The sequence below is a fragment of the Mus caroli genome, chromosome 19 (genome assembly GCF_900094665.2).
Source record: "Mus caroli chromosome 19, CAROLI_EIJ_v1.1, whole genome shotgun sequence".
NCBI lineage: Eukaryota > Metazoa > Chordata > Mammalia > Rodentia > Muridae > Mus > Mus caroli.
This window is the reverse complement of record NC_034588.1, coordinates 49,490,036-49,516,446: the sequence shown is the minus strand read 5'-3', so window position 1 is coordinate 49,516,446 and position 26,411 is coordinate 49,490,036. Positions and strand designations below refer to the sequence as shown.

The 26,411-nt window shown below is 49.0% G+C and overlaps 1 protein-coding gene across 2 annotated transcripts in view; it reads left to right on the top strand.

Moving 5' to 3' along the window:
• Xpnpep1 (X-prolyl aminopeptidase 1) overlaps positions 1-26,411 on the top strand; it is a 47,562-nt gene that overhangs the window by 4,272 nt on the left and 16,879 nt on the right. The window contains exons 2-8 of one of the 2 annotated variants that reach the window (XM_021151323.2): positions 2,872-2,960; positions 9,450-9,574; positions 19,794-19,857; positions 20,974-21,078; positions 22,228-22,320; positions 22,600-22,743; positions 24,329-24,424. In XM_021151323.2, coding sequence (XP_021006982.1) covers positions 2,872-2,960; positions 9,450-9,574; positions 19,794-19,857; positions 20,974-21,078; positions 22,228-22,320; positions 22,600-22,743; positions 24,329-24,424 — 716 coding nt within the window. The remainder of the gene's footprint in view (positions 1-2,871; positions 2,961-9,449; positions 9,575-19,793; positions 19,858-20,973; positions 21,079-22,227; positions 22,321-22,599; positions 22,744-24,328; positions 24,425-26,411) is intronic. The other variant, XM_021151326.2, reaches the window with a different exon arrangement.

The following is a 26,411-nucleotide window of genomic DNA, read 5'->3' as shown; positions in this document are numbered from 1 at the left end:
CTCTGTGTAGCCCTGGCTGTCCTGGAACTCACTTTGTAGACCAGGCTGGCCCTCGAACTCAGAAATCCGCCTGCCTCTGCCTCCCAGCTGCTGGGATCAAAGGTGTGCGCCACCAGTGCCCGGTTCTTTTTCCTGTTTTCAAATTATCTTTGTATTGGTGAGTCAAAATAATTGGATCCTGTTTGGCTAATCCCGTTGGTCTCTTATATTACTATATTTTAGGGCCTTTTAGGATCTGCCTGACACTTTATGCATAGAAGTCAGCTGAAAGTTTGATGGACAATATTTAGTGTGTGTGTGTGTGTGTGTGTATACCTTTTTTTCGAGACAGGATTTCTCTGTGTAGCCCTGACTGCCCTGGAACTCACTCTGTAGACCAGGCTCATCTTGAACTCAGAAATCTGCCTGCCTCTGCCTCCCGAGTGCTGGAATTAAAGGCATGTGCCACCACCCAGCTTGGAACTTGCTATATAGACAAGGCCTGTCTCTAACTCACAGAGATTGGAGGCCCCTGCCTCAGAGTGCTGAGATTAAAGGGGTGCCACTACCATACCTGGCAAGTATTATCTTAATAATAAGTAGGTCTTCAAATCTGTGAATACAGACTCTCATTTTATATATTCAGCTTCTATTAAATTCACACCACACATATGTTTTACAGTATACATCTTATACCGCATTTGTTAAGTGTATTAAGTATTTTGTTGTTTTTGATGTTATTGAACGTGGCTTTTTTTTTTTTTTTAATTTTTTGATGTTGAGAGCAAGGACATGGAAGTATAATTAATTTTTATATGCCATGTCTTTGGTGAGCTCAGGTACTCTAGTCTGTGTGTGTGTGTGTGTGTGTGTGTGTGTGTATGTGTGTGAAGTCTTAAGCAGAAGATTTAGCTTGTTTTCTGTCTGGATGCGTTTGTTTCCCTGTCTTGCCTCGTTGCCCCAGGTAGAGCTACAGATGCAGCATAGAGAGCATCCTGTCCTGCCCCTTCCTCATCATAGGGATTTCATTCCATAGCATTCACTGCTCACACATTTTGGAGTTCTACTTATTAGATTGGTGAGTTACAAAAATGACACTTACTCGTCTCCGGGTGTGCGAATACCACGTATAGAGGTCAGAGCCTGGGGGAGTCATCTCTGTCTTTCCGCTCTGTGGGCCCTGGAGTTTGAACTCATGCAGTCAGGCTTAGCTGTAGGTGCCTTTGACCTGCTGAGCCATCTCTTCCTGAGGTAGAGTTCCTCTTTCTGGTTAGCTGAGTACCTTTATCATCCATGGGTGTTGGCATTTGTCAAGTGATTTTTTTATTTCTACGTCCTGAGATGTTGATTTTGCTCTTTATTATTGTATTGAGCTGATATCTTACATAAATTCCCCGTGTTGAACCAACCTGTGTTCTGGTTTGCTCCTTCTTGTGCTGTTATTGTGTTTGTTGAGGCCATATGCTCTAATCTATGACATACATACCTGGCATGTCTTGCTTTGGACACCAGCTCAAGGCCTCATTCTATCATGGCCCTTGTATTTGCTGTACTCCTGTTCTGGAATGTTCTTTCTCTAGAATTGAACATAGCTAGTTTTTTCACTTGTTTTTTTTTTTTTTAAGATCTTTCTGTGCTCACATGGCAGGTGTTATCAGAAAGGCTTCCCTTAGCTGTCTCACGTGGGGCCAGCTTTCCTCTTATCTTCTGGGCATCCTCTCTCCCTTGCTCTCTTCCTTTCTTCCCTCATCGAGCTGTGCCTCTTGCTTTCTCTCCCTCGTCCCTCGTTTCCCCTGTCCCACCTTATAAACCAGTCACCGAAATGTCCTCATTGTCAGCTATACTTGAGTGAGCTTGATAGAGTTTGCCTAGGGTGCTGGTGAGCTTAACCTGGTAAGACATCAGCTCCAGATGGAGGCCTTTGCCAGGGATCAAGGGTTCTTATAGAGGGGACAAGAAACCTGTGCACATTTGCCTAAGAAATTAATGTGAAAATGGGCAGACAGTGACAGTAATGCTTATACGAACCAGGACATAGCTTTTCATAGACAGTTTCTGGTAAAGATAAGCATATTTCCCTGGCCCCTCAACCCCCTTTTGAGATATGTGCTCACTTTGTAGCTCAGCGTGGGCCCAAACTCTCCCCTCCTGCTTCCTAGTTGTGTATCACATGCCTGGCTAATGATAAACTTCCATTCCTTGGGACAGACTCTCTTGTATCCTCGTCTGACCTTAAGCCAAGCATCGAAGGATAACTTTGAACTTCAGACTCTACCTCCCAAGTACTGGGATTCTGATCGTGTATTACTGTGTCTGGTTTATGCAGTTGGTGGGGATTGAACCCATGGTTTCCTCTGAGCTAGGCGAGGGCTCTATTGACTGAACTACGTCCCCAACCCACGAAGGTAAACTCCCGGTGAGCTACCAACAGGGAGAGACAGCAGATCCAACAAACACAGGAGTTGCTATTCAGGTGCAGAGTCTGAAATAAGCACCTGGGCTCATCTGCTGGGAGGAGAAGCTGAAATCAGAGCGAAGGCGCAGGACACTGCAAAGAGTGAAATAGCTCGTCACTGAGAACGTAGTCACTGAAAATACATCAGTCTAGTAATGGGGTTGGAGGCCATTGAAGAGAGATCATGAGTTAAGGGTAAGCTGAGGAACTCTGGCTGCTTGACAAGGAAGTCTAATGTGTCCCATGGGAGGCGCTCCCTGCTGTGGGCTGCGCGGAGTGGAGGGTGGCTTATCTGAAACCTGGAGCCATCCTGATAGCAGGGTAAGAGTTGTGATTCACGCAGGCCTGCCCAGCCAGGGCGACGCCCCCCCACCCTGACTAGCCTTGCCACATTTCCTGGGGCTGAAGTCTGCAGCACTCTGCTCTTTCTCTTCAAGGGCGAATCGCCAGGACTTTCAGCTGAGAAATTTAAGAATAATTGAACCTAACGAGGTGACACCCTCAGGAGACAAGAGTGTGGAAACAGGTAACAGTCACTTTTGCTTATAAATTAGGTGGGATGTCATAAGAGTTCCTGTCCCAACCGCAAATCGATTGAAAGGAGGGTAAGAGATTTGTAATTGATTGTGGATAAGATGAGGATCTGGAAATTAAAAGTCATGGTATCCTCTAGGTGATCAGTTACTGTTTTTATAGATTTACAACTTAAATTTAGTATACTATGTTTGGATATTGTGTGTGTGTGTGTGTGTGTGTGTGTATGTATGAATGTACACGACATGGCGCAGGTATGGTGGGGCTGGCTGGTGGTGGGTGGAGACTGCTGTTGAAATATCTCCTGGTTCTTCTTGTATCAACTTTTATCTCTCATATAGTCCCTGTTGATGATCTTAAATATATTACTGTGCTGTATAACTTGTGTATGCAATTAAAAGTTTTTTTTTTTTTTAAATTTCCCAGGCTTGGCCTTGTTTCTCAGAACTTGTTAGTTATTCATCCAGTGTGGTTGCTAGAGAGATGACAGGAGTTCTCGGCTGCACTCCTGCTCTAGGGAAGCCTCGGTTTGCTGTGGCTGTCCGAGGAGAGAACTGTAGCGTGCCCTCCATCCGGAAGGGGCTGTGTACCCACTGAGTACCTGTGGGAAGACTACTGGCATTGTGTGCAATTTTACATCAAGGAAAACAGGGAACTCAGCTCATCCTGAGCTTGGTTAGGATGAAGAGAGGAGGGATGTAGGAGAAAGAGGGAGAAGGGATGAAGGACTCAAATAATCAAATTCCGAGGTGGGATTCCTGGGAGCTAAGTGGCAGATGCCAGCTGGAGATGAGGCCAAGGACCAGTTCTGCTGCCTGTGGGCTCCTTTACGCTCTTCAGTTCCCTAGGAATGCTGGGAATGGCGCACGCACTAGAGAATTGCATAGACCTGGAGTTCTGGCTCATGATGGTTTAGCTGACTTGGGTACCTCCCTAACTCCTTTCAACCTCTGTTCCTGTAAATGGGAATAGTAAAATCTTCCTCGGAAGAATCATCATGACAAGTATTAGTGTGTAAAGCCCTCGGCTGTCTCAGCTATGTAGGCAGAGACACATGCTGTCGCTAGACCAGAGCATCTGGGCAGGCTCTAGGATGCTGAAACTGGAGGACATCAGCCCTCTGTTCTTATAACAAGATGGGTGGGAATCCGAGCTGGAGCTTCAGGTCCAGGGTCACACATTTCTTGAGCTCTTGCATGCGTGCCACATTGTCATATTTAGTGCCATCCACCCAGTGAGGGCAGTGAGCTGTGAGCAGGGAAAAGCGTTGATGACAACGGCTTCAGGTTTGAGAACCTATTTCATATGCAAGACACTTTTTAATGAGTTATTCTCTTTAAGTCATGATTTAAAAATACCTGTCAGTAGAGGCTAATGTTACATCATGGGCCGGTCTGTTGCTCTTGGCTTTCCGCTTCCCTGCACACTGCTCAGCTCTTGGCTGCTGCTAGCGTTTCTCAGAAATAAAGGATGCAGAGTGAGGTTTTTGATATAGCATCTTCTAAGTTTTTCCTTTTCATTTCACTGTTGTTTTGTAGCTTTTTCTGAAAAGATCACAGACACAACATTGTGATAGGCAGCCATCTAAATGTGCATAGTTACGCATGGATATAGAAACAGCGTGGTCTCCGCTTTAGGGAAAGGCAGGATTACACCATTTAGTCCACTGTATTTCTTCTTAGTGTATTCTGTGTCAGACTCGAATAATTGCAGATACTCATAAAAATGCTCATTGTATAATGGTACTCTCTTTAGTAATGGGTATCCTCATAGAATAATTAGTTTCCCTTCCCTGCCGCTTCCATCCTGGTCCTGGGTGCTTAGTTTTGCTGGTTTTGACCTTGAGTGTCAATTCTTCAGCCTTAGTCATCTTCATAGACTGTGTGTTTCACGGCCATGGCTACTCAGCCATCCTTCCTCTTGTCCTTAGCTCAGTGGTAGTCTCTGGGTGAGTGGCTTCTGGTTCTACAATCCCTTGACTTCAACCTTTGTCTGATGTTGCGGTTTAATCATTATCTGTTGGTTGTGAAGTTGCGGTTTAATCTGTTGGTTGTACTTTAGGGAGTCTTTTCATGGTGTTCAAGGATACAGATGACAAAGAACTCGCTACATTTTACCCAAAACCAATGTGAGGAGCCTGGAGGATAAGAACACAGGAAGGGAAGTTGAGAGAAGTGCTGGGGGCAGAAGATACATGGATGGGAGTAGATGTTCAGGGTTCTAAGAAGGCCTGACATGCCAATCCAAGAGGGGGATGCAGTGAGGAGGCAGGAAATCCTGATGAAGACCAGGGCGTGGCTGTGAGGAGGAAGCCGAAGATGACTTGGACCACTTGGAATTGACCGTTTTCAGTTTTCAGTTCTTAACTGAGGGGTAGATGCTTGCTGTTGGCTATGTTAAATTTGTCCATGAGGTCAGCAACTGCCCATGTTGATGCTTTTGATTCTGTTTTGTAAACACCCCGTTGGTGCCAACAAAATCCTTCAGTTGGAGTGTGCCTAAAATACAGGCTAAAATCTGTCAGAAAATCAGTGATCTTGAAAGTATGGTGGACTCTCCCAGATATTTGCCTTTATAAATTTCCTAGGCCAGGCTGCACTCCGGACCAGTTGAGTCAGAAGTTCCCCCGCTGGAGTCCGCTGTGAGAATGTTAACCTAGGCCTCCCGAAGTCCTAGCTTTGGAAGCTGCAGTAGGGGACGCTCTTGAGTTCAAGAGGGCTGGAATAGTATAGAGGGGTCCCTGACCACAGTGGCACAGGGCTTGATTTAGAAGCATACCAGATCTGTTCTGAAACTCAGGAAAGTGTCACAGTCAGGTTTTCAGGGGGTGGTATTCATCTGAGTTCACAACCGGTTTCCCTTCGGATCCGTGGAGGTGTTAACGTTCGAATGGAGGCGGTTTGGTTTTTTTCCTGGGCAGTGGAGTAGGACTGCGTATTGAACTGAGTGCCTTGTGGTACTAGCCAAGTACTTAATACTGAGCTACACCCTCAGTTCTAAGACGGATCCATAGCAGTCCAGGTACTTTTTGTGTTAGTGCATACGAGGCAAGCAGCCTTCCCTGAGCCGTATCCACGGCCGCCTTTTTCTTTGTACTTTGAAGTAGAGTATGTATCAGTGATTTGTCCAAACTGGCCAGGAACCTGCGATTCCTTTACTTTGTTCTCCTAAGTAGTGGCTTCACACCAGATATTTTGGCTCCCTCTTTCTCTGAGACACACATGAGGGAATACAGGCCAAGTAGCTGAGAGGACAGGGAAGAATGCCCCTCTGAAGACAGGATTCGGAAGCAGCCGCCCTGTAAGGAACGTGGACATGACTGGGTGACAGATGGGACCGTTTCCAGTGATTCTCCTTCCCTTGAGTAATTCTGCCCCGAGACTCCCCAGAGTTGAAAGTCCAGTTGGTGAGGTCGTCCTTGTGCTGATGATGCACTGGTAGGGTTTCAGTGAATGGTATAACCAGCGTGAGGTACACTACGGGGGAATCTATTGAGGTCATCATAAGTATTGAGGTATGAAAACCCAGGTGCTGGAGGCTGAAGACAGAGAAGCAGACACAAGGGGCAGCCGTGGGTAAGCTGCAGCAGTCAGGTTGTCAGTCCGTGAAACCCTGACGGAGCTGTCTCCTGGTACTTCCCATTATGCACAGCTTTGTGCATCAGGTTGTTTTCTGGATAAATATGATCTTTCATTACTTGTTTACAATGAGTTGCAAAAGCCCAAACACTGACAGTGTCTACTGCTGGCCAAGATAGAGAGCAACAGGAACTTCTGCTCATTGCTGGTGAGGCCTGGCTGGGGCAGTTTGACAGTTATATGCATGCTAATAAATGCTTGTCATATAGCTGGGCGGTCACATTCTTTCGTCTTTACCCAGATATGTTGAAATAGTATGTGCACACAAAAGCCGTGCGAAGTACCAGGAGACAGCTCCGTCAGGGTTTCACGGACTGACAACCTGACTGCTGCAGAACTGTTTGTGGCAGCTTCATTCATAGTAACCCAAACTTGGAAGCAGCCTAGATGTCTTTCTGCAGGTGAGGGACAGATGAGCTGCAGTATAGCGAGTTATTGGAGTATCATTCACGACTAAAAAGAGTTGAGATATCACATCCTGAAAAGGCATGTGGAACTCTTACCCTCCTCTTGGTAAGTGAGAAAAGCCAGTCTGAAAAGGCTATGTGTGATTCCGGCTGAGTGACATTCTGGGAAAAGCTAGCTATGGAGATGGTAAGGAAAGCCAGCGATGACCAGGGCCCAGGGGAGAGTGAGGGTCGGGTAGTTGAACAAAGATGACTTTGGGGGTCAGCAAAAATACTGTATGCTCAGACATGGTGGTACATATCTGCGCTTGAGGCCAGCACGACTTGTGGTAAGTTCTAGATCAGTCTGGGACTGTGTGGCAACCGTGCACTTTTGTTGTGAACCCGGAGCTGCTCCCAATGGTAAGATGCCTATGGAAGAATGTATTGAAGGGCTGGTGAGGTGGCTCAGCGGGTAAGGGTGCTCCCTGCCAAGTCTGACGATATAAATTGGATCCTTGGAACCCACATCATGGAGGGAGAGCTGATTCCTGCAAGGTTCCCTGTCTTCCACGTGTATGTGCACGTATAGGCACTCAGACAAACAAGTGTAATTTAGAAATGAAAGGACAATCCTTTGAGCTTGGGATGGCGGTGCCTGTAGTTTCCGGACCTCAGGAGGCCAAGCGTGCCGTTCCAGCAACAACAGCAACACAACAACAAGTCCCCCAAACAAACAGCCCTTCTTTAATCAAATGCCTTGTCTACCTTGCCCTCTAGCGCTCCTGTCATGTTTTATGCTCGTGATGCATGGGGCTGGGGGCCGAGTGCTTGCCCGTAACACAGTACTGGCTTTTCGTGAAGTCGTTGGTTAGGTTGGCATAGGACTGTGTCTAAAAGGCTTATCTGTTGGATAATGTCACTAGATGTTGAGTCAAGGTCTTTTTGAGGAGTCTACCAAGCAGGGGCTGGAGAGATGGCGTAATGGTTAAGTGCTTGGGCTAGGACCTAAGTTTGATTTTCAGCTCACAGCTGGCTGTAAGTCCAATTCCAGGAGCTCTGATACCGTTTGGCCTCCAAGAACACCAGGCATGCACATATTACACATACATACGTACATGTAGGTAAAGCATTCATATAAATAAATATAAAAGATTGGCAGTCTCATCCATTTATAAAATTAGTTTTAGGCATTTTCAGCCCATCACTCTCACGCCCCACTTTCTCGTTGAAGACTTTCTTCATTAAGTTATCTCCTGTTCTCACACCTTCTTTCTCTGTGTTCCGTGTAATCCATTTAGGTTAAGAGTCGCTTGCACAAGTATGGGTGAGATATTATCTATTGAAGCATAGGCACCTATCAGTGGCTACATCACTGAAGAGAGTTAACACCCAGAAACCAGCTGCCAGTAGTCCCTTGGGAGGTGGGCAGGCCTTATCCATGCCGACCTGTTGACAGGTCCAGTCTTGTGCAGGCCTTGTGAGGATAACCACAGCTGCAGTGAGGTCGTGAGTGCCTGGTTATGCCGTGTTACACATCTCTCCATCCGTAGGCCCCCTCCCTCTTCTATGATGTTCCCTGAGCTCTGGGTTGGGGGATACAGATGGTCCATGTAGGGCCGAGGACTCACCAGTCTTCTTGGCACTGTGGCATCTCTGAGCAAGCCATGAGAAGCAAGCCAGTGAGCAGCATCCTCCAGGGCCTCTGTCTGAGCTCCTGTCTCCAGGTTCCTGCCCAGTTTGAGTTCCTGCTCTGACTTCCTTCAGCGATGGACTGTGAGGTGGAACTCTAAGCTGAAATCACCCTTCTCCACCCCAGGTTGCTTTTGGGCATGGTGTTTTATCGCAGCAATAGAAACCCTAACATTAAGAGACCCCAAAATAGCCACTTTTAACACATGGATTATTGCAATTCTGGAAACTTCTTTCTGCATGTGTACATTTTAAAATGCAATTTCAAAGTAAAATAATCTACATATGCCCTTTCAAAATATGTTTTTAATTACCCATCAAGCTTAGACATCTTTCCCGGATACAAACACACAGACACCTATTTTCTTAGGTCCATATAATTTTTAGTGGCTACTTAGTGTTCTGTGCGTTATAGTTTATTTAGCGAATAGTGTATCCATCTATTTCTCCCACACCTATAAACAGAGGTTGATGCCTTACAGCTGTTTAATTTTTTCCTTAGAATCATGTCCTAGTAGTGAAAGATAACTGGGAAACGAGTCTTCGGGGCAGAAGTTTTCTTGCCACCTTCGGGTGTTTAGAAGTTTGCATTTCAAAACTCTAAGCACCAGTGTCTCTGGCTGCCTCGGGCCTGTCTGGTGATGGAGTGGTCAGGTTGAAGGTGACGCTGGGCGAGGATGTGGGAGGATTCCACAGCTTGCTGTGCACTACTAGTTGTTGAATTGCAGGGTCAGGCTGGTTTCCTAACAAACTCTCGTGTTGCAGACCACAGGATGGCTCCGAAGGTGACTTCAGAACTGCTTCGGCAGCTGCGACAAGCTATGAGGAACTCTGAATATGTGGCAGAACCCATCCAGGCCTATATCATCCCGTCAGGAGATGCCCACCAGGTACCAAGTGGGGATGGCTGAAGACGATCCCCCAGCCTCCTTCCTTTTGGTCTTCCCTCAGCTCTAACACGTTTATAGGATTGTAGCTGTAAATCCATAAGAAAGCATGCCTTCTGGGGCTTGACATAGAAGCCAGCCATATTTGATTAAGCCTCACTGAATGCAGGTAGCTTTGACTGGGCCTCCTTGTTCCCAGTGAGGTTAGCTAGCTTTCAGTAATTGTGAAGAATCAGTGGGCAAAGTAAAGACGTTTTAAAGTTCTGGACCTTTCCCTTTCAGATGTATTCTATATTACACTGCTTCTGTCATGCTCTGACCTCATCACATAGGTCTCTCGCCTCTTTCTGCTCATGCAGATGGCCCCACACCTCAGGCATTGCTACAAGATAGAATGCCAGGCCGGAGGGAGCTCCATCTTAGTGGTAATGTATGGATGCTAGGGCTAACTTGTGGGCAAGTCAGGATTGTGAGTGTCCTCCCTGTGATATGCTGCTAAAGGGCCACAAAGATGAGTCGGGAAGGTTGGACTCCTGCCCTCACCATGGTTATAGTTTAGTGAGAGAAGAAACAGTGTGCAAAGTGCTCCCACCTCCCCATAGAGGCATCAAAGTGCTCCCCATCTCATAGAGGCGTCATAGTGCTCCCCACCTCCCCATAGAGGCACCAGAGTGCTCCCCACCTCCCCATAGAGGCANTCCCCACCTCCCCATAGAGGCACCAGAGTGCTCCCCACCTCCCCATAGAGGCATCACAGTGCTCTCCACCTCCCCATAGAGGCACCAGAGTGCTCTCCACCTCCCCATAGAGGTATCTGTAAGTTGATTTTTTCCAGCCTTTGCTTATGTGCAGAGCACTATCTTGGTTGTGGCTGATGCCAACAGAATTGGATTCTGCCTTAGGAATCAGACAGTGTAGTAGATGAGGGGAGTGGGGTTTAGAGGTCTCTGGTGCTGTGTGTGTGGCTGGCTCAGCGGTTAAGAACAGTTGCTAATCTTGCAGCAGGTTTGACTTTGATTCTTAGCTCACAGCTGCCTGAAACTGTAGCTCTAGGTCATCTGAGGCTACCTCTGGCCTCTGCAGGTGACCTCATGCTTGCACGCATAGTCATCCACAGACACACACACACACACACACACACACACACATTTTAAAAGGTGCACACACATGTATCTGTCGGAAGGGAGAACATGGTGACTGTTGTGAAGAAACTTGATCGGGTTATGGAAGTCGCAGGCTCCGAGGGGATGGGTACGGGGATGGGGATTTGTGAGACAGGACGGCAGTTGAGCTAGAACGTGAAGGGTAGGGAAAGTGTGGGGAGTGGAAATTGGGGGTGGAGAAGGGAAGGGGCTCCAAGTAGGAGGGTTAATAGGGACAAAACCGGAGAAGCAGAAAGCCTCTTAGAACTAGTGTGGCCAGTTTCCCTGGGCAGGTCTCAGGGAACTGAAGAACATCAGTGGGAGATAAGGCTGGTGTCAGGAGTCCTCAACTGCAGGTGGCAGAAACTATCTGGAGGCTCCATGCACAGTAAAAAGAGGTTTTTCGAGTTTAGTGCAAGTGGTTTTCAACCTGGGAATCGAATGACCCTTTCCCAGGGGTCACCTAAGACCATTTGAAAACAGATTACGACCTGTTATAGATTATGATCTATAACAGTAGCAAAATTACGATTATAAAGCAGCAACAAAAGTAATTTTATGGCTGGGGGCGGGGGTCACCACACATGAGGAGCCGTATTCAAGGGTCGCAGTAGTAGGAAGGTTGAGAACCTTGGGTTAGAGGCAGAAATGCTGTGCTGGCAGTGCCGGGCTTTTTGCTTTTGCAGTTATGCTGGAGAGGAATGCGCTGGCCTTGAAGAAGGGTGTGGCGGGTGGGGAAGAGGGACTCGCTCCAGCTGTGCATCTGTGTCTTTCTGGCCAGAGGCAGGTTGCTGAGCCGGTAGTATAAACTGGACATCTGCTGTGCTTTCTTTTCCTTATCTCTTACTGTCAAGATAAAGACTTCGATTCCTCCCAGGTCCGGAGTCCCAGATGAGAGTGTGATTGGTGTGAGCACCCTTGGTCTTCCTCCCCACCATCGCAAGGGGCTGGGGTCTCCCCTGAGGGAGGTGCAGAGATCCGCCCTAGCCCTAACCCTAACCCTAACCCTTAGAAGTGTCCTGAGGCACTCCTGTGTCTTGTCAGATGTCCTTACAAAAGCGTGCTTTGTGATCTACACAGTGTAGTGAGCTGTAGTGAAAACATACCCCAGAGTCCACCAGCATAATCCTGTAGCGTGTACAGGAGCGCAGTGTTAGCAACACGCACACATTGTTACACAACAAGTTTCAGGACAGTTTCACCCCGCCAAATAGATGAAAACTCCACCTATTGAGAGGTCCTTCGTTTCCCCTCCTCTCTGCTCCTACAAACCACCATTATACTCTGGGTTCCAAGAGCCTGAGCACTTCAGATGCCTTCTGTGGCCAGAACCCGTTTTTGTCATGTGGGACCGTTGCTTTGTCTAACACAGTGTCCTTCCTCCAGGCTGCACAGGACAGGAGCTGACAGGCACGAGTGATCAGGCCCCCCCCAAGATGACCCCCCCCTCCTCTTTGCACTTGCTCACCTCCCCATCCTCTCTTTACCTAACACCTCACTTTATCTGTGAACCTTTACCCCCAAAGGCAGCCTATGCAGAAAGATTTGAGCCTCTCTGTACCCCCAGTGAAATCGACGTGCCTGGCTCAGACTGTGTGCAGCTGTGTGTCTGTGCCTTTGGGTTTCTGTTCCTTTAGCCCAGTGTTGTGCTACACTCTGTACTATCGTATGTTTATGGGTAGAGAACATTCTTGTAGCCAAGTTTATCTTGATGTTCTTAGTCCTGGGTGTGCTGTTCTGTGATGCTTTTATTCTCTTTATCACAAAGGGAAATTCTGAGTCCCCTTGAATTTTAAATGCTTTAGGTGTGGCCTGTTGCCCTTTGGGAATGATAAGAAGGCTGGCCAAAGGACAGGGCTGGTGTTAATCAGCCCTTCATCTCTAATGATCCTGGGCTATCACTGTTGAAGGTTTTTCCCTCAATAAGGAAGCTGAAGCCGGAACCCCAGGAAAACGAGTTACTTAGCAGCATTCTAAAAACAATAAATCAGGCTTGCTCAGGCTAGTCAGTAGTTGCAGAAGTTGCTGTCTAGACTTCATCAATTTACATATACTGACATTCCTTTATTTTTTATTTTTTGAGGCCAGGGAACACACTGCATGGCAGTGCATGTGCGCAGCGCCATGTGCATAGCACCGTGTACATAGCGACAGTGGGGGGAAGCCAAGCTTTGTGTGTTCCCTGTATCGGACTGCCTATTCAGGGGCTGATACTGGACAGATGCAGAGGCAGGTAGCTCTCATGTGGGCCCAGGGGGGGACCTCGGGTCAAAGGCCCGGATGCCACACTTGCCTGCGTAGCCAGCTGCATGGTTGTTAGATTCTGAGTCTCAGCTTACGTGGTTGAGTCACAGGGCTGCTGTCAGCAAATGCTGAAGGCAGGTTCTGCCCCCTGGGTGGGCTGCTTTTATTGTTATGCCACCTTTATAGGAGGGAACGAGAGGCCCATTAGAGTAAAAAACTAGACAAGCCACAACAGAGATGCGACTTGTGACACATAAAAGCCTGCACATGTGTCAGGGAAGGGCCCAGCCAGCACCATCCAGGAGGAACTTGTGAGGTGTGTGCAGCCACGTTGTAAGGTAGTAAAATACTTCATAAATTAGTCATGCCAGGGTGTCAGAAGAAATGGTCATTTTCACATATCAGTATGAAGAGTATAGATTACTTTTTATAGGAAGCACTCATATATGGTAGTTTATATTTATAAAACACCTCAGTCCGAATATGGTTTCGAGCATTTGATCTGTATTTACCTTTCATTAAATTTATAGTTGACAGGGCTGGAGAGCTGGCTCAGCAGTTAAGAGCACTGACTGCTCTTCCAGAGGTCCTAAGTTCAAATCCCAGCAACCACATGGTGGCTCACAACCATCTGTAATGGGATCCGATGCCTTCTTCCAGTGTGTCTGAAGACAGCTACAGTGTACTCATATACATAAAATAAATAAAATCTTTTAAAACGAAGTTATAGTTGACAAAGTAGTCTCACATACCCATGCTGTCCTACGCATTCCTGAAAGGCTTCTACTAACTGAATCTTGGGTATCTGTTTTAGAACTACATTGCAAGTGATTAAAATGAGATAAAATGAAATACAGTTTCAGGCTAGTAAGAAAGTAACATAAAGCCAGGCAGTGGTGGCGCACACCTTTAATCCCAGCACTTGGGAGACACAGGCAGGTGGATTTCTGAGTTCGAGGCCAGCCTGGTCTACAGAGTGAGTTCCAGGACAGCCAGGACTACACAGAGAAACCCTGTCTCGAAAAACCGAAAGAAAAAAAAAAAGAAGAAAGTAACATGATAATAAACTACTTTTCAAGTGCTCAGGGCCACCTGTGGTGACGCTCTCATCATTTACAGCATCGGCCTGTATGAGTGTGGAATGCATTCCTAGCTGAGAGAGATTTCTAAGACAGCAGGGTCAAGGAAGCGCAGTTAGTTGGACTGTGGGCGGGTAGAATTTGGACGTGTGGAGAAGACTGGGGAAAGAGAGACAGACAGACAGACATAAAAAGCACACCATGGGCACATTTAGTCATTCTTTCCTGTCGGCGACCTTGACCCCCATAGTCAGGAGGTTTTGAGACTCTCTTACAGCCCAAACTTGGTATCACAGTGGAGGATAACTCTGAATGGGCAATCCTGCCAGCCAGGATCGCAGTGTCCCACCCTGTCTGGCTGAGATGAGGTCTGGTTAGCAGGAACAAGAAGGCAATATGACCAATAGGGGCGCTCTTGAGTGTGGATTGGAGGAGGGAGGCACAGAACAGAGAAACCAGGGGATCCCCGAATCTGGGTGAGAGGTTCTGAGTGGAGAACAGAGGTTGGGAGGGAAACAACAGGACACGCCCTAAGTGTGAACCGTGCAGGCAGAGACGACTCTGCAGGTGCACCAGCAGAAGTGCATTTCCTCTTTCAGTTCCTGTGGAGAGGCACTGCATTGTTGGGGTAACTCCATTAAGTGGGGCTCTGGGTCCTTGCCAGGCCTCTGGGGACAGGGAGGAAGGGCCGCTTTGTGTGCGACCTGCTCAGCGGCCTCCTCAGCAATAGAAAGGCTCTGTTCTCTGCGACTCTCATCCTGACTGTTATATTTCAGCCTGAGTCAAGGTTGGTGGAATTCCTCCTAGGCGTGGAGAACGGAGGGCGGGCGTTGGAGAACTGGAGGGGAATCTTGAATTCTGTCCTTTGTGTACTTTCCAAAATACAAATACACCCACACTGTTCCCTAGTGGAGATGAACCAGACGAGCCGCAAGTGCAGGGTTATATAAGGACCTGGCACTTGAGTGGTCAGCCTCTCTGGTTCTCTCTAATCCCAGAACAAGGCCCAGGAGCCTTCACAGTGGTGATTGGTAAATGCTTTCCTATGCTGTCTCAGGCAGATACCGGGATGCCTGGGCATCCGCAGCCTCAAGCCAGGACAGCCACTGGGCGGGGCCAGGGCTTTCTTTCAGAAATCCTATCCTTCTTCTTATCTGAAAGGCCCTGTTCTTTGGCTTGGCTTAGTCAAAGGGTCACATTCTGTCGAAGCGAATTTGTTAATATGAGGCTTTGGCGGGGTGTGTGGTTCTCTCTCCTTCTGGAAGTCACGAATCAGATTTTCCTAAACTGTATTCTTTTTCTCCTGAAAAATCACACCTCCTCAAATCAGCCTCCTGTTTTGTTTCTTAAACCTTTTTTTTTTTAAAAAGATATTTTATTTTATTTTATTTTTTTAAAGATTTATTTATTTATTTTATGTTTGTGAGTGCACTATAGCTGTACAGATAGTTGTGAGCCTTCGTGTGGTTGCTGGGATTTGAACTCAGGACCTACGGAAGAGCAGTCAGTGCTCTTACCTGCTGAGCCATCCTGCCAGCCCTTGTTTCTTAAATTGAATCCTGGGGCAGGGTAGTGATTTTATCCACTGTTTCTTTAGAGCCAAGAGCCAATGCCTGTGATGGCAGTGCATCGTAAAGCCTCGGGCCTGGTTCTGTGAGGTCTTAGGTCTGAGATCATGTAGTACAGAGTTCCTGTTGATGAGGGACTTGACCTGGGCTCCTTTGTCAACACTGCTACCTTTCTAGCAAAGGGAGGAGTTACTGAGAGAATTTTTTTTTTTTTTTTTTTGGCTTTTCGAGACAGGGTTTCTCTGTATATATAGCATTGCTGTCCTGGAACTCACTTTGTAGATCAGGCCGGCCTCGAACTCAGAAATCCGCCTGCTTCTGCCTCCCGAGTGCTAGGATTAAAGGCGTGCGCCGCCACACCCGGCTGGAAAATATTCTTACATTTAAATCTTGACGCAGCCATTCCTTCCCATCACATGACCTACCTAGAAGCAATGGGACCTGGGAACTGTCCAGTGGCCTGGCTACACTGTGGCGTTTGTCACACTTTGCTTACGCATGTTGACGCTGCTCTGTTTAGGAGAGGAGAGGTGCCTGGGCGTTGACTCGGTGTCTGGCTGTAAGGAAGGAGCTTATGTCTCTGTCCACTGTCTGCATGCGGAACTCTCCTAACACGGATCTCCAGCCATGCGGGCTTAATTTTGTGGAGAACTGAATGTGTGTGAGGCACAGTCCAGGTGCCTGCCCTATAGGAGCAGAGTGTCAGGGCGGGGATCACGGGCCTCCAGAGTGGACTCTGATACGTTTAGTCTTGTGGTGGCGTTTGCTGTCCTTGTCCTGTTGCAAGTGTATGTGGCCATGTGACAGCTCTCAAATCTAAGCACGAGTTACCCCCATCCCCAACCTCAGAGTTCTCTAGAACTTGCAGGGCAGAGTGCAGGCCTCTCAGGGTGATGTTTGGGGCTCTGACTGGTTCTTCAGTCCGTTCCCAGAATTCTCTGCTGCTGCCTCTGTTGTCAGGCCCGGTTGGCTGGCAGCCCAGATCTTGTGTCTTGCCTCCGGCCTTCCTTAACCTTCCCCTTTTCTTCCTGCTCCTCATCTGCCATGGTGGCCCAGGTTAAACCCCTGAGCGTGGCCCGATGGCTTTAAGGGCAGGATCTAAGCAACCTTGAAGCTAGAGCGAGCTTCGTACTGCATATGTGGCATACCTGTGTGGCTGTAGCTCATGTTTCTCGGGATGGATGCTGGCCCCCGTGGCTGGCCAGATGCCTACTCGGAGAGGCCTGATTAGGTTCCCTGAGTCTGGCTCACTGCCTAATGCAGAGGAACAGTGCTGCTTGTGTCTAGGGCTGAGCACAGCTCACACCCAGTCCTTAAGTGTGGGTATCATCTTCTCCCTATTTCCCAGATGAGCAAGGTGAGCCCAGCTAGTTGGCTGAGTGTCAGACCTAGTTACAGGCTTGGAGTATAAATTGTGTTATTATTGAAGGTTGTGGACTCTGGGCCATACTTTATCCAGACGAGACGACAGGGCCTGATCAGGTGGTAACTTGGGGACTGGGCCAGGATTTGCCTTTGATCTTAAACATGACGGGCCGATGAGAGTTTGAAGGAGAGCGGTGATGAGACGTGTTAGTATTAGGGCTATGTGTGTGTTTGAAACTCCCCCTGTCAGTGCGTGTGAAGTGAGAATTCGGGACTGTGGGCAGGTGGAAATGATGAGGCTCGGCCCGAATCCTTTTATGAGAAATGCAGAGAATGGGAAATTCTGAAGGTAAAGCCAGCAGCTGTGTCTGCTTCTCTGTGACTCTCCTTAGCCTGCTCTGGGAAGCGTGTCTCTGGGTGTTGCCAGCCTCATGACTTCAAGAGCACGGGCCAGGACTCAGCACTCGTCACTGTGGAGGTAATGATGCTGCCAGCCCCCGCGAGCCGTGTCTTTCTGGCTTGTTGACCACTTAGGTCATGTCTGGTTCTTGCCCCAGGCTTTGTCTGGGTCCCAGGCTAGACATGATCATCTGCTGGAGAAATCTGTCCCCTGCCTTTGTGGTCGGGACTGGACGAATCCTGTCCCTCCCCAACCCCTCAGCTTCCTGGAGAGTAATGGGGCCACATTGGAGATCCATCTCCGAGAGAGAGAGAGAGAGAGAGAGAGAGAGAGAGAGAGAGAGAGAGAGAGAGAGAGAGAAGAGAGATCGATCTGGAGTGAGGGCCACATCCAGGGAGCCATGTTGTCAGAGAGCATCTCTGCTGACCGGATGCGTCTTCTGTCGCCTTTGTTGTCCTGGTTCCTCGGGAGGATGGGGTTATGGATCCCTTCAGTGTCCAAGCTTTTTCCCCAGGTTCTGCCGAGGTTCGAGTTCCCAGCAGACCCAGGGAACAGGTGTTGCTTCTCCCCAGCTCCTCTTTCTCCGTAAACTTGTTTGATTTTTGAGAGGGTGATGGTGGTGGTGGTGCTGCTGCTGCCCCGTCTTCGTACTTGTCTAGGGGTCCCTGGGGATGGTGGCAGCAGCCCTGGTGAGGGATGCAGATCTCTGTCACAGCAGGAGAGGTACATGGGTACATTTTTCCCCCAAATGTACTGACTGTCTCTACACGCCCTGGGCTTGGCCAGCGGCCCCGTGCTCTACCTAAGTTCCTTCCCTCCCTCTAGGGTCCTGCCACATAGCACTGGCTGTTTCCTGACTCCTGATTTTCCAGCCTCAGCCTCTTCTTTCTGACATTGCAAGGGTGCTCTACCATGCTTAATATTGTTTACCTTGCTGAGTCCTTTGGCCTGGGTAAAGCCTGATTGATGGCAGTGGTAGTGCAGGGGGACTCAGTTCCAGACAGAAGCGGAGCTGGCCTTGGATCCTGGTCCACTATCAGCCTGACAGTGGGCAAGTTACTTACTAAGTTTCCTTTTTGAATCTTAGTTTATTAACTGGTTTGCTGGAAAAAAAAAAACCTCTGAGAAAAGCTACTTACAGGAGGAAGGGCTTGAGGGTGCACTCAGTCATGGTAGGAAAGGCTCCCCACAGGAGCAGGAGGTGGCTGCTCATGCTGGTACCCAGAACATTTTTCTCCTTTCTGTTCAGTCTGGGACTCCAGCCTGTGGAATGGTACTGCTCCCAGTTAGAGCGGGGCTTCCTGCCACAGTTAACCTAACCTGGATATCCCCTTTAGGGTGGGCCATTCTACCTTAATTAATCCAATCTTAATAATCCATCACAGACCTGCCCACAAGTTTGTCTCCTAGGTGATCCCGGGTCCTGTCAAGGCGGCGGTATTAACCGTCACACTCAGCTTCCTTACTGGCTTTTGATCTTGTCCTGGACTCCTTAGGATGAGAGATACCATGTGCTGGAAGTCAGCCTGGCATAGGCTTCAGGGTTGTGGGGCTGGGGCTGACAGCTCAGGTCCACATCCCACCTCTGCTATTTACTTTGTACAAAGTTAATGAGTACTGCTTCTCTGGCTGCCCCACGGTGGATTCTTACGTCCCCCAGCCCCTCCACCTTCCACCAGGAGCACTTCTCTCCCACATAGAGGCAGGGGGGTTCTGCGTGTAAAGGGCCTGGTTTTGAGGGAGCCCTCTGGATTGGAGGGAGTGCTTCCTCCTGTTGCCTGACAGGAAGGGATGGAGGGGACACACAGAGGACGTTCAGAACGAAGCCAGTGTCTAAAGAGACTGAAGCGAAGACAAATGCAGCTCCACTCCTCAGAAAAGTAACAGACGCCCAAATGTCAGCAGCGAGGGAGGGAGGGACAGTGAGCAGTGTGGCTAAGACCTTACCGAGGGAAGCGGTTCTGAGCGGTTTCTCTACACATGCTTTGTTCTCCAGAGGGGGCTGTGCAGCAAAATTAGAGTCTTTCACACTGTGTGCTAACTTTTTGTTGTTGTCTTGCCTTTTCTGAGGCTGGATGTTGCTGTGTAGCCTAGGCTGGCATCAAACTGAGGCATAGTGTTGCTGTGTAGCCTAGGCTGGCATCAAACTGAGGCAGGGTGTTGCTGTGTAGCCTAGGCTGGCATCAAACTGAGGCAGGGTGTTGCTGTGCAGCCTAGGCTGGCATCAAACCTGAGATTGTTTGGCCTCAGTGCTGGGAGTACAGGTGTGTGCCACCATGCCTGGCTATTTAAAAAAAAATGTTTGGTTTGCTTTTCTAACTGTCCCTTTGGCCCCATGAGTGAAGGTACCAAGACCCCTCCAACTGTTGTGACGCGCATAAGCCGTAGCTCGGGGCATGAACGGCTCTCGTCTCTGTTTTCCAGAGTGAGTACATTGCACCCTGTGACTGTCGGAGGGCCTTTGTCTCTGGATTCGATGGCTCTGCAGGTGAGTCACTAAACTTTCTGCTCTTACTTTGTCTTTGTTTTGGTTCTGCTCTGGAGGTAACTGAATTGTGTTCCAGCCTGTGCCACAGAATCAAAAATAAAATGCAAACTGGACATCCCCCACCTGAGCCTGTGCAGTGGTGTGGGTTGTAATTTTATCCGCTCATCAGCGCCACCTTTTAGTGACCCTCCTTCTTTTCTGTGTCTTTGCTGTTCCATACAAAACAAAGCAACCTTCTATTACAAAGAACAGTCTTGCGCTTTGTGGTGCTTATGATGTGCACACAGAAAGTAGTATTAATTAAACTGAACATGGCTGCCTAGCTAGTGCTCCGGAACATGAAATAAGGAACCTTAATGGGCTTATGAGTTCTCCCACCCACTGTAGCTTCCTGGTCCTGTAGCGGTCTCTGTGACCTTTTGATACTTGGTTTTAACGGCGTTAGATAACAGTGGCTGATGTTGATGTCCTTTGGTGTAAAGCCCTAACTTTTCCAAAACTGTTACACCCTTGACTTTTTGGGTGGTTTCCCCTTTGGGCTCCCATCCCTTGAGCAGACTCGATGAGGTCAGAGCCCCTCTCTTCTTGTGGTTCACCTCTGCTTCCTTTGGCTTAAGTGCTTGTGTTGGTTGGCACATTTCGGTTGGTTTTGGCCATCACCTCTGCTGAAAGCCCTGAGGTCTGCCAGGCCTGTGGGGACCAAGGGCAAACAGAGGTGGGAGCCTGGACTCTGCTGATGCCTGCTGAGTTACCATGGATGCTGATGGCCCAGGTGGCCTGCTTCTGGGGGAGGTGGAGCAGCTCTTTGTGGGTGTCTGTTGGAGTGGAAGAACCTCTCCCCCCTTGTCTTGTGGGTTATGAGGTTTGGCCACAAGGTCGTCTGCTCCATCCTTCTTAACTCTGGCTGCTTGTGTGTGGAGGCCAGCATCCTGTCCATCTAGGCCTCGGGACTGCTCTGACAGAGTCTGCCCTGAGCTGTAGTCAGTCTCTGACCAGGCGTTTCCTTGGAGTCTAGGACTCCTGTGTGCCTCACTGCCCTGGCCTGCCTACTACTGTCTTCATACAGACTCTCAGTGGTGGTCAGAAACCTTCTCTCTTCTTGCTGCTTTGCTCTAGGCACAGCCATCATCACAGAGGAGCATGCGGCCATGTGGACTGACGGACGCTACTTCCTCCAGGCTGCCAAACAGATGGACAACAACTGGACTCTCATGAAGATGGGTGGGTAGAAGATGGGTGGGTAGAAGATGGGTGGGTAGAAGATGGGTGAGTAGAAGATGGGTGGGTAGAAGCAGAGCCCAGCCCCCGTGGCGGAACTTGCATGGTCTGGGCAGGGCTGGTAGAATGCTTTGGAGACCCAGGATCTTAGTGCTTCTCCTGACATCTTGGATCCTTTGAAAAGCCAAGGAAAGCTAAAAAACACCATGCCGTTTTGTACACACCAATGCATACTCACTTTTAGAAGATCCAAGGTTCAAAAATCCCAGGTTCAGTTTGCAGAGAGAAACTGACTTTGGGGTCTGCAGGCTGAAGCTGTCGGGTCAGAGCAGTAAAGTGTGTTCCGTCTCCTATTGAAGTGGGAGTATGTCAGGTCTATGGTGTGGGGTGGCTCCCTGTCCCCTCTCAGTGCCGCTCCCGTGTCCTGTCTCCCTTTCCTCAGGTGTGCCACAGTGTAGGGAGGTTCTGCAGGATTTATCACTGCCTGTGAGTGACACAGACCTAGGGTTTTGCCAAAGATCTGGCTGCTGGGAAGTCATGTGACTTCATCCTACAGAAGTTACACCAGGACTTCCAAGGAAAACTTTGTTAATAAAGTGGCTTATTTAGTGGTTTGTTTTAAATAAATAAAAAAAAAAAGTGGGAAAGAGTCAAATCACAAAATAAAGTTCCGAGCCAGCCTGCCGTTTGTAAGGACTGGGAGTCCCGTGCTTTATAAACCATTGAGCTTCCTGTCTGTCAGAAGTTAGCAGAGAAAGCCCTCAGAAGGCAGGGGCTTTAACTCTGAAAGGCGTGCTCGGTGCCAGGATGTTAACTGTTTAGCAGAAATCTCATTGCTTTAAAAACGTTGTCCCCAGAATAGTGGCTGGATTAAAGGAAAACTGACCTCTAGAAACTGTTCTAGTTCTCTTGGAGGTTGTTTATTATTTATTGTCGTCTTGTAGAAGGAAGAGGCTGTCTGTCCATTGTGGTAGGGAGCCCCAAGGTTGCGGTGGGCTCCTGTGTGCGCCACTTGGAATCCCCAGAAAGACTTTTTGTAGCCAAGACTTAGGCTCAGTCCTCCAGTCAGAGGCTGGCTGTGGGCAGGGGCTTTGCTCTGTGCCCTTGGCCTTGTATATGAAGGGAGAGCACTTAGCTGTTCTGTCCTCCTAGGTCTAAAGGACACACCAACCCAGGAGGACTGGCTGGTGAGTGTGCTCCCAGAAGGATCCAGGGTCGGTGTGGACCCCCTCATCATTCCCACAGGTGAGTGACTTGGTCCTTGCCAGCCTTCTGGGACACCTCTGTATATCCTCCCCGTTTGCTACTGAGATCTGGAGCCACAGGGACTCAATGTGACTTGATGTCACAATGGAGGGTCAGCTAAGAAGATGTTTCTGGGACAGGCAGGGAAGGCCATGGTGGTCTCCATTCTGCATGCCCGGCACTGAGGAATCCCTTCCAGAAGAGCCTGGCCCGAGCCCTGCCATTGGCCTTAGGTGAAATGAGTATTCATTTTGTGGCCGGCCATATGTTTTTCTTCAGATTACTGGAAGAAGATGGCCAAGGTACTGCGAAGTGCTGGTCACCACCTCGTGCCTGTGAAGGAGAACCTTGTGGATAAGATCTGGACAGACCGGCCCGAGCGTCCTTGCAAGCCCCTCCTCACACTGGGCCTGGATTATACAGGTCAGAGCCATAGCTGTGACCCTGAGACCCTGCCTTGCTGGCCATATTAAGGACCCTGTTATGGAGTTGGTAGATCCCATTGTACGCAACCTTGTCACCAGCACGGGTCTCTGGCATTACCACAGGACTCTGCCTCAGCTGGCGTCGAGGGCAAATTGACAAGACAGGGCTTGAGTGCCTTCTGCCTTTGCTACCTGCTTGCCACCTCCTTTGGCTTGGTCTGTGGTGGCAGAGCTCCTCTGGTGGGAAGACCGAAGCTTTTCCCTGGGTGGCATCTCTCACTAACACTCTCCTGGGTCTGGCACTGGGTGTGGCACCTCCTGACCCTGTTCCTCTCTTGTAGCACTTGTAGGGCTGCCTTCCAGGCCTCAGTGTCTTGCACCTTACGGTGTAGAAGTTTCGATGTGGCCGTCTCCTGGCCTGTGAGAGTATGTGAGCTGCGTGGGCTGCTGAGCTTTTGTGGGAGAAGAAAGTGTGGATCAGTGGAGACAGTGAAGGGTGGAAGGAGACTGGAGGTGGGGCTGCGGGGAGGGCCTTGCTGTAGGAACAGGGAGGTGGATGGATGGGGGAATGGCTGGAATGTAGGCAGATTGCCAGAGGGGTCCTGGGAAGAAAGTATCACAGCTCAGACACTGGGCTAAGTTCTAAACAGCATTCCCAGGCTGATCTTCAAAGCAGTCTGTGGTTGTGGGCAGCCCCTGGCTTGTTTTCCTGTGTGACACCCTCACTGGAGGGTGTGGTCTATTGGGGAGGATGGGTAGGGCGAGTGGCCTGGGGTCAGCTTAGTATTTTCCATCAGTGTGGTTGAAATTGTTTGTAACTGAAATAGAGCCTCTGGCCTGTTGCCGTAGGAGATCTCTGATGCTGCCGCCGCCAAAGTTTCTGTTTTGCAAACAGTTGCGTGCCTTGAGTGTTCAGGACACTGCTAGTGCTAGGTACACCACATAGGAGTGCCTACCTTGTTCATAGGTAGCTAGTGAGACGCTAAGTTAACAGATGCTCCTGTGGTGAGGTGACTTCCTCGGGTGCCACATTGCATTCTGGGGAGCAGCAGGGAAGCCTTGGCTGTCCCTGACAGGGCAAGTGTCATTTGGAAGTAATATTCACAGTGAGTCAGGCTGCAGTAGGGACTCTTTGGTCTTAGCCCCAAGTCTTCTGGCCCAGGAAATGTAAAGTGAGTTTCATAGGTGAAGTCTCCTGCTGGAGAGTATATCCACATAGCCCAGTCACACCAGCCTATATATAGGAGTGCACTTAATCGCTGATCTAACTGTATGTGCAGCCCTGTGGATTAGGAGACCCTGGGTATGTCCGGAGCCATAACTGCCCCGAGCAGTAAGACCCTGGTAGATACCTGTGCCTGGCAAGTTTAGATGCTTCGTGGGGATCCGTGGGATAAACATGTTCCTGGTGAGGCAGTCAGGTGACTTAGCAGTCAGGTGACTTGGCAGAGTCGTTCTTCTGTAGGGATGGACAGGCTGTCGTAAGAAGTGGTACTGTGTAAGAGTGTTTGGCGTAAGCCTTTTCACTCGGCTTCTGGCCTCCCGGGATCACAGAGGCGTCAGAAGCACATTGTTCCTTGCAGGCATCTCGTGGAAGGAGAAGGTTGCAGACCTCCGGTTGAAAATGGCAGAGAGGAGCATCGCGTGGTTTGTAGTCACTGCCCTAGACGAGATTGCATGTGAGTACTCCGGTTCCACGGCAGAGGCGTTACCTGATCTCCTCCTTGGGCCTCTGGGAATCTGTGTGTTCCTGCCATTCAGCTCTCTGAATGGTGAGGCGGTTTGTAACAGTGTCCTGAAATCAGAGAGCAGATGCCAGCTAGCACAGGAGGAAGCATTCCAGTTGGGCAGGGGATGATACACTTGCCCGAGCAGTGCACAGCCAGGGGCTCCTGGTAAATCCTTGTGTGATGCCTGCCTCTGGCCTCACAGTCTGAAGGACTGTGACTTCTCTGAGGAAGAATATTTCTCCTAAACACGTTCTGTGTTGCCCTCTCTATATACTTACATCGTTTCTAAGATCTTCACAGAGAGAATATTCTAGTAAAGTTTTTACCTCAGAAAACGTAAGAACTGAGCAGTCTTCTCTAGGCCCTTTCCCTTCATCTTCCGACTTTCCACCACCCTTGCCCCGTGCAGTTGTTCAAAAATCTGTCATCTTCCAGAGCCTGAGGAGCCTGACTGAAATGCTCCTCCCTCCTGTCTTGCTCTGACTGGAAGAGGCTTTTGTGTTTTATCTCCCCACTGGAGGAAGCAAGCCCACCCCGGGATGCCCTGCCTCTTCCATTCCACAGGCTTTGTCAGACGTCTGTGATTGTTGTCTCTCACTAACCCTGTGTCAGAGGGAAAAAAACACACAAAAGTGCTTTCTCCCCTCGAATATAAGACAAATATGTTGCCGTTTAGGAAAAACTGCGAAGGGCAGAGGAAGTAGAAGGAAAACAAGACCACTGAGGAATATTCTTCTCTGAGTCCTGCTCCCTAGTGATGGCCACTGTTGACATTTCTGTGTGTCTGTCATTCCGCCTGGTGTTTAAATGTGTCAGCATGCTGGGAACAAGCAGAAATGTAATTTAAGCATTGACAGTTCCATCAAATGGTTAAACTCCGCTCTGCCTAACAGTTTCCATATGGAGGCCTCTGGGCTATTTCCAGTTTCACCATAAGTTATTATGATATTCTTATCAGGACCATGGCTCATGCACTTCTTAGTTTCTGATGATCTCCGTCTTCCTATTTCTGGTTGACTTTGCGGGTAGTCTTGTGAGTGTAAGGGTGAGCATGTGGCGGGACTTTTGGTTCATCCCTTCTCTCACATGTCAGCAGCCCCACAGTTGTTTCCATTCAGAAGAAGATAGTAAGCTTGATGTGGGGCACATGCCTCTAACCCAGCACTTGGGAGGTAGAGGCAGGCGAATCTTGAGTTCGCCTGGACTGTGTAACACGTTCCAGGCTGTCTAGGGCTATACAATGAGACCTTGTCTCCAAAACATAAGAAACTGAGAAGGAATCAGCATGAGGTTAAGCCTTCCTGCTTTCCCTTGAGAAGCCATTATTTTAGCATAGAGGCAGCAGCCTTTTGTACTTGGCCCCTTTTGCTCTCTTATCTGTAAGAGCAAGCATTAGAGCTGGCAGCCAGGACCAGACCTGTATGGGCTGCTTGTCCATCAGGCTTCTCAAGTGTTCGGTGACCTCATCAGACTCTGGGCCTGACTCAAGACTGACGCTCTGTGTCCATGGAGCTCAGCGGGGTCTCTAGGTCACCACCACCACTTCAGTCTTTCTCTCCTAGGTCGTCGTTTTGGAATGGAAAGAATGCTGTGTCCTCCTTATATTTGTTGGGCGGGTGGTGGTGGTGGTTTGGCAGGTGTCCACAACTAGGTTAGCAGTTTCAGCTCTTAGGGGGACACTGGTTAGGGTTTTTTGACCTTGCTCCCTCCTCGGCTTGCATCAACTAGGGAACAGTTCTGGTGCCCTCAGGTGGCAGAACCCAGCAGCTACAGCTCCGTCGTGGAGCCCTGTGTAAGGTCCCTCCCTCCTTTCTGAGAGATGTGGAATCCTTTGATAGGAGCTGAATTCTTAGCAGAAACTCTTCCCTCCCCCAAAACCTACCTGTTAAGCTTGACCTGGGAGCCAGGCAGCTGACAGAAACCATTTTTAAGAAAA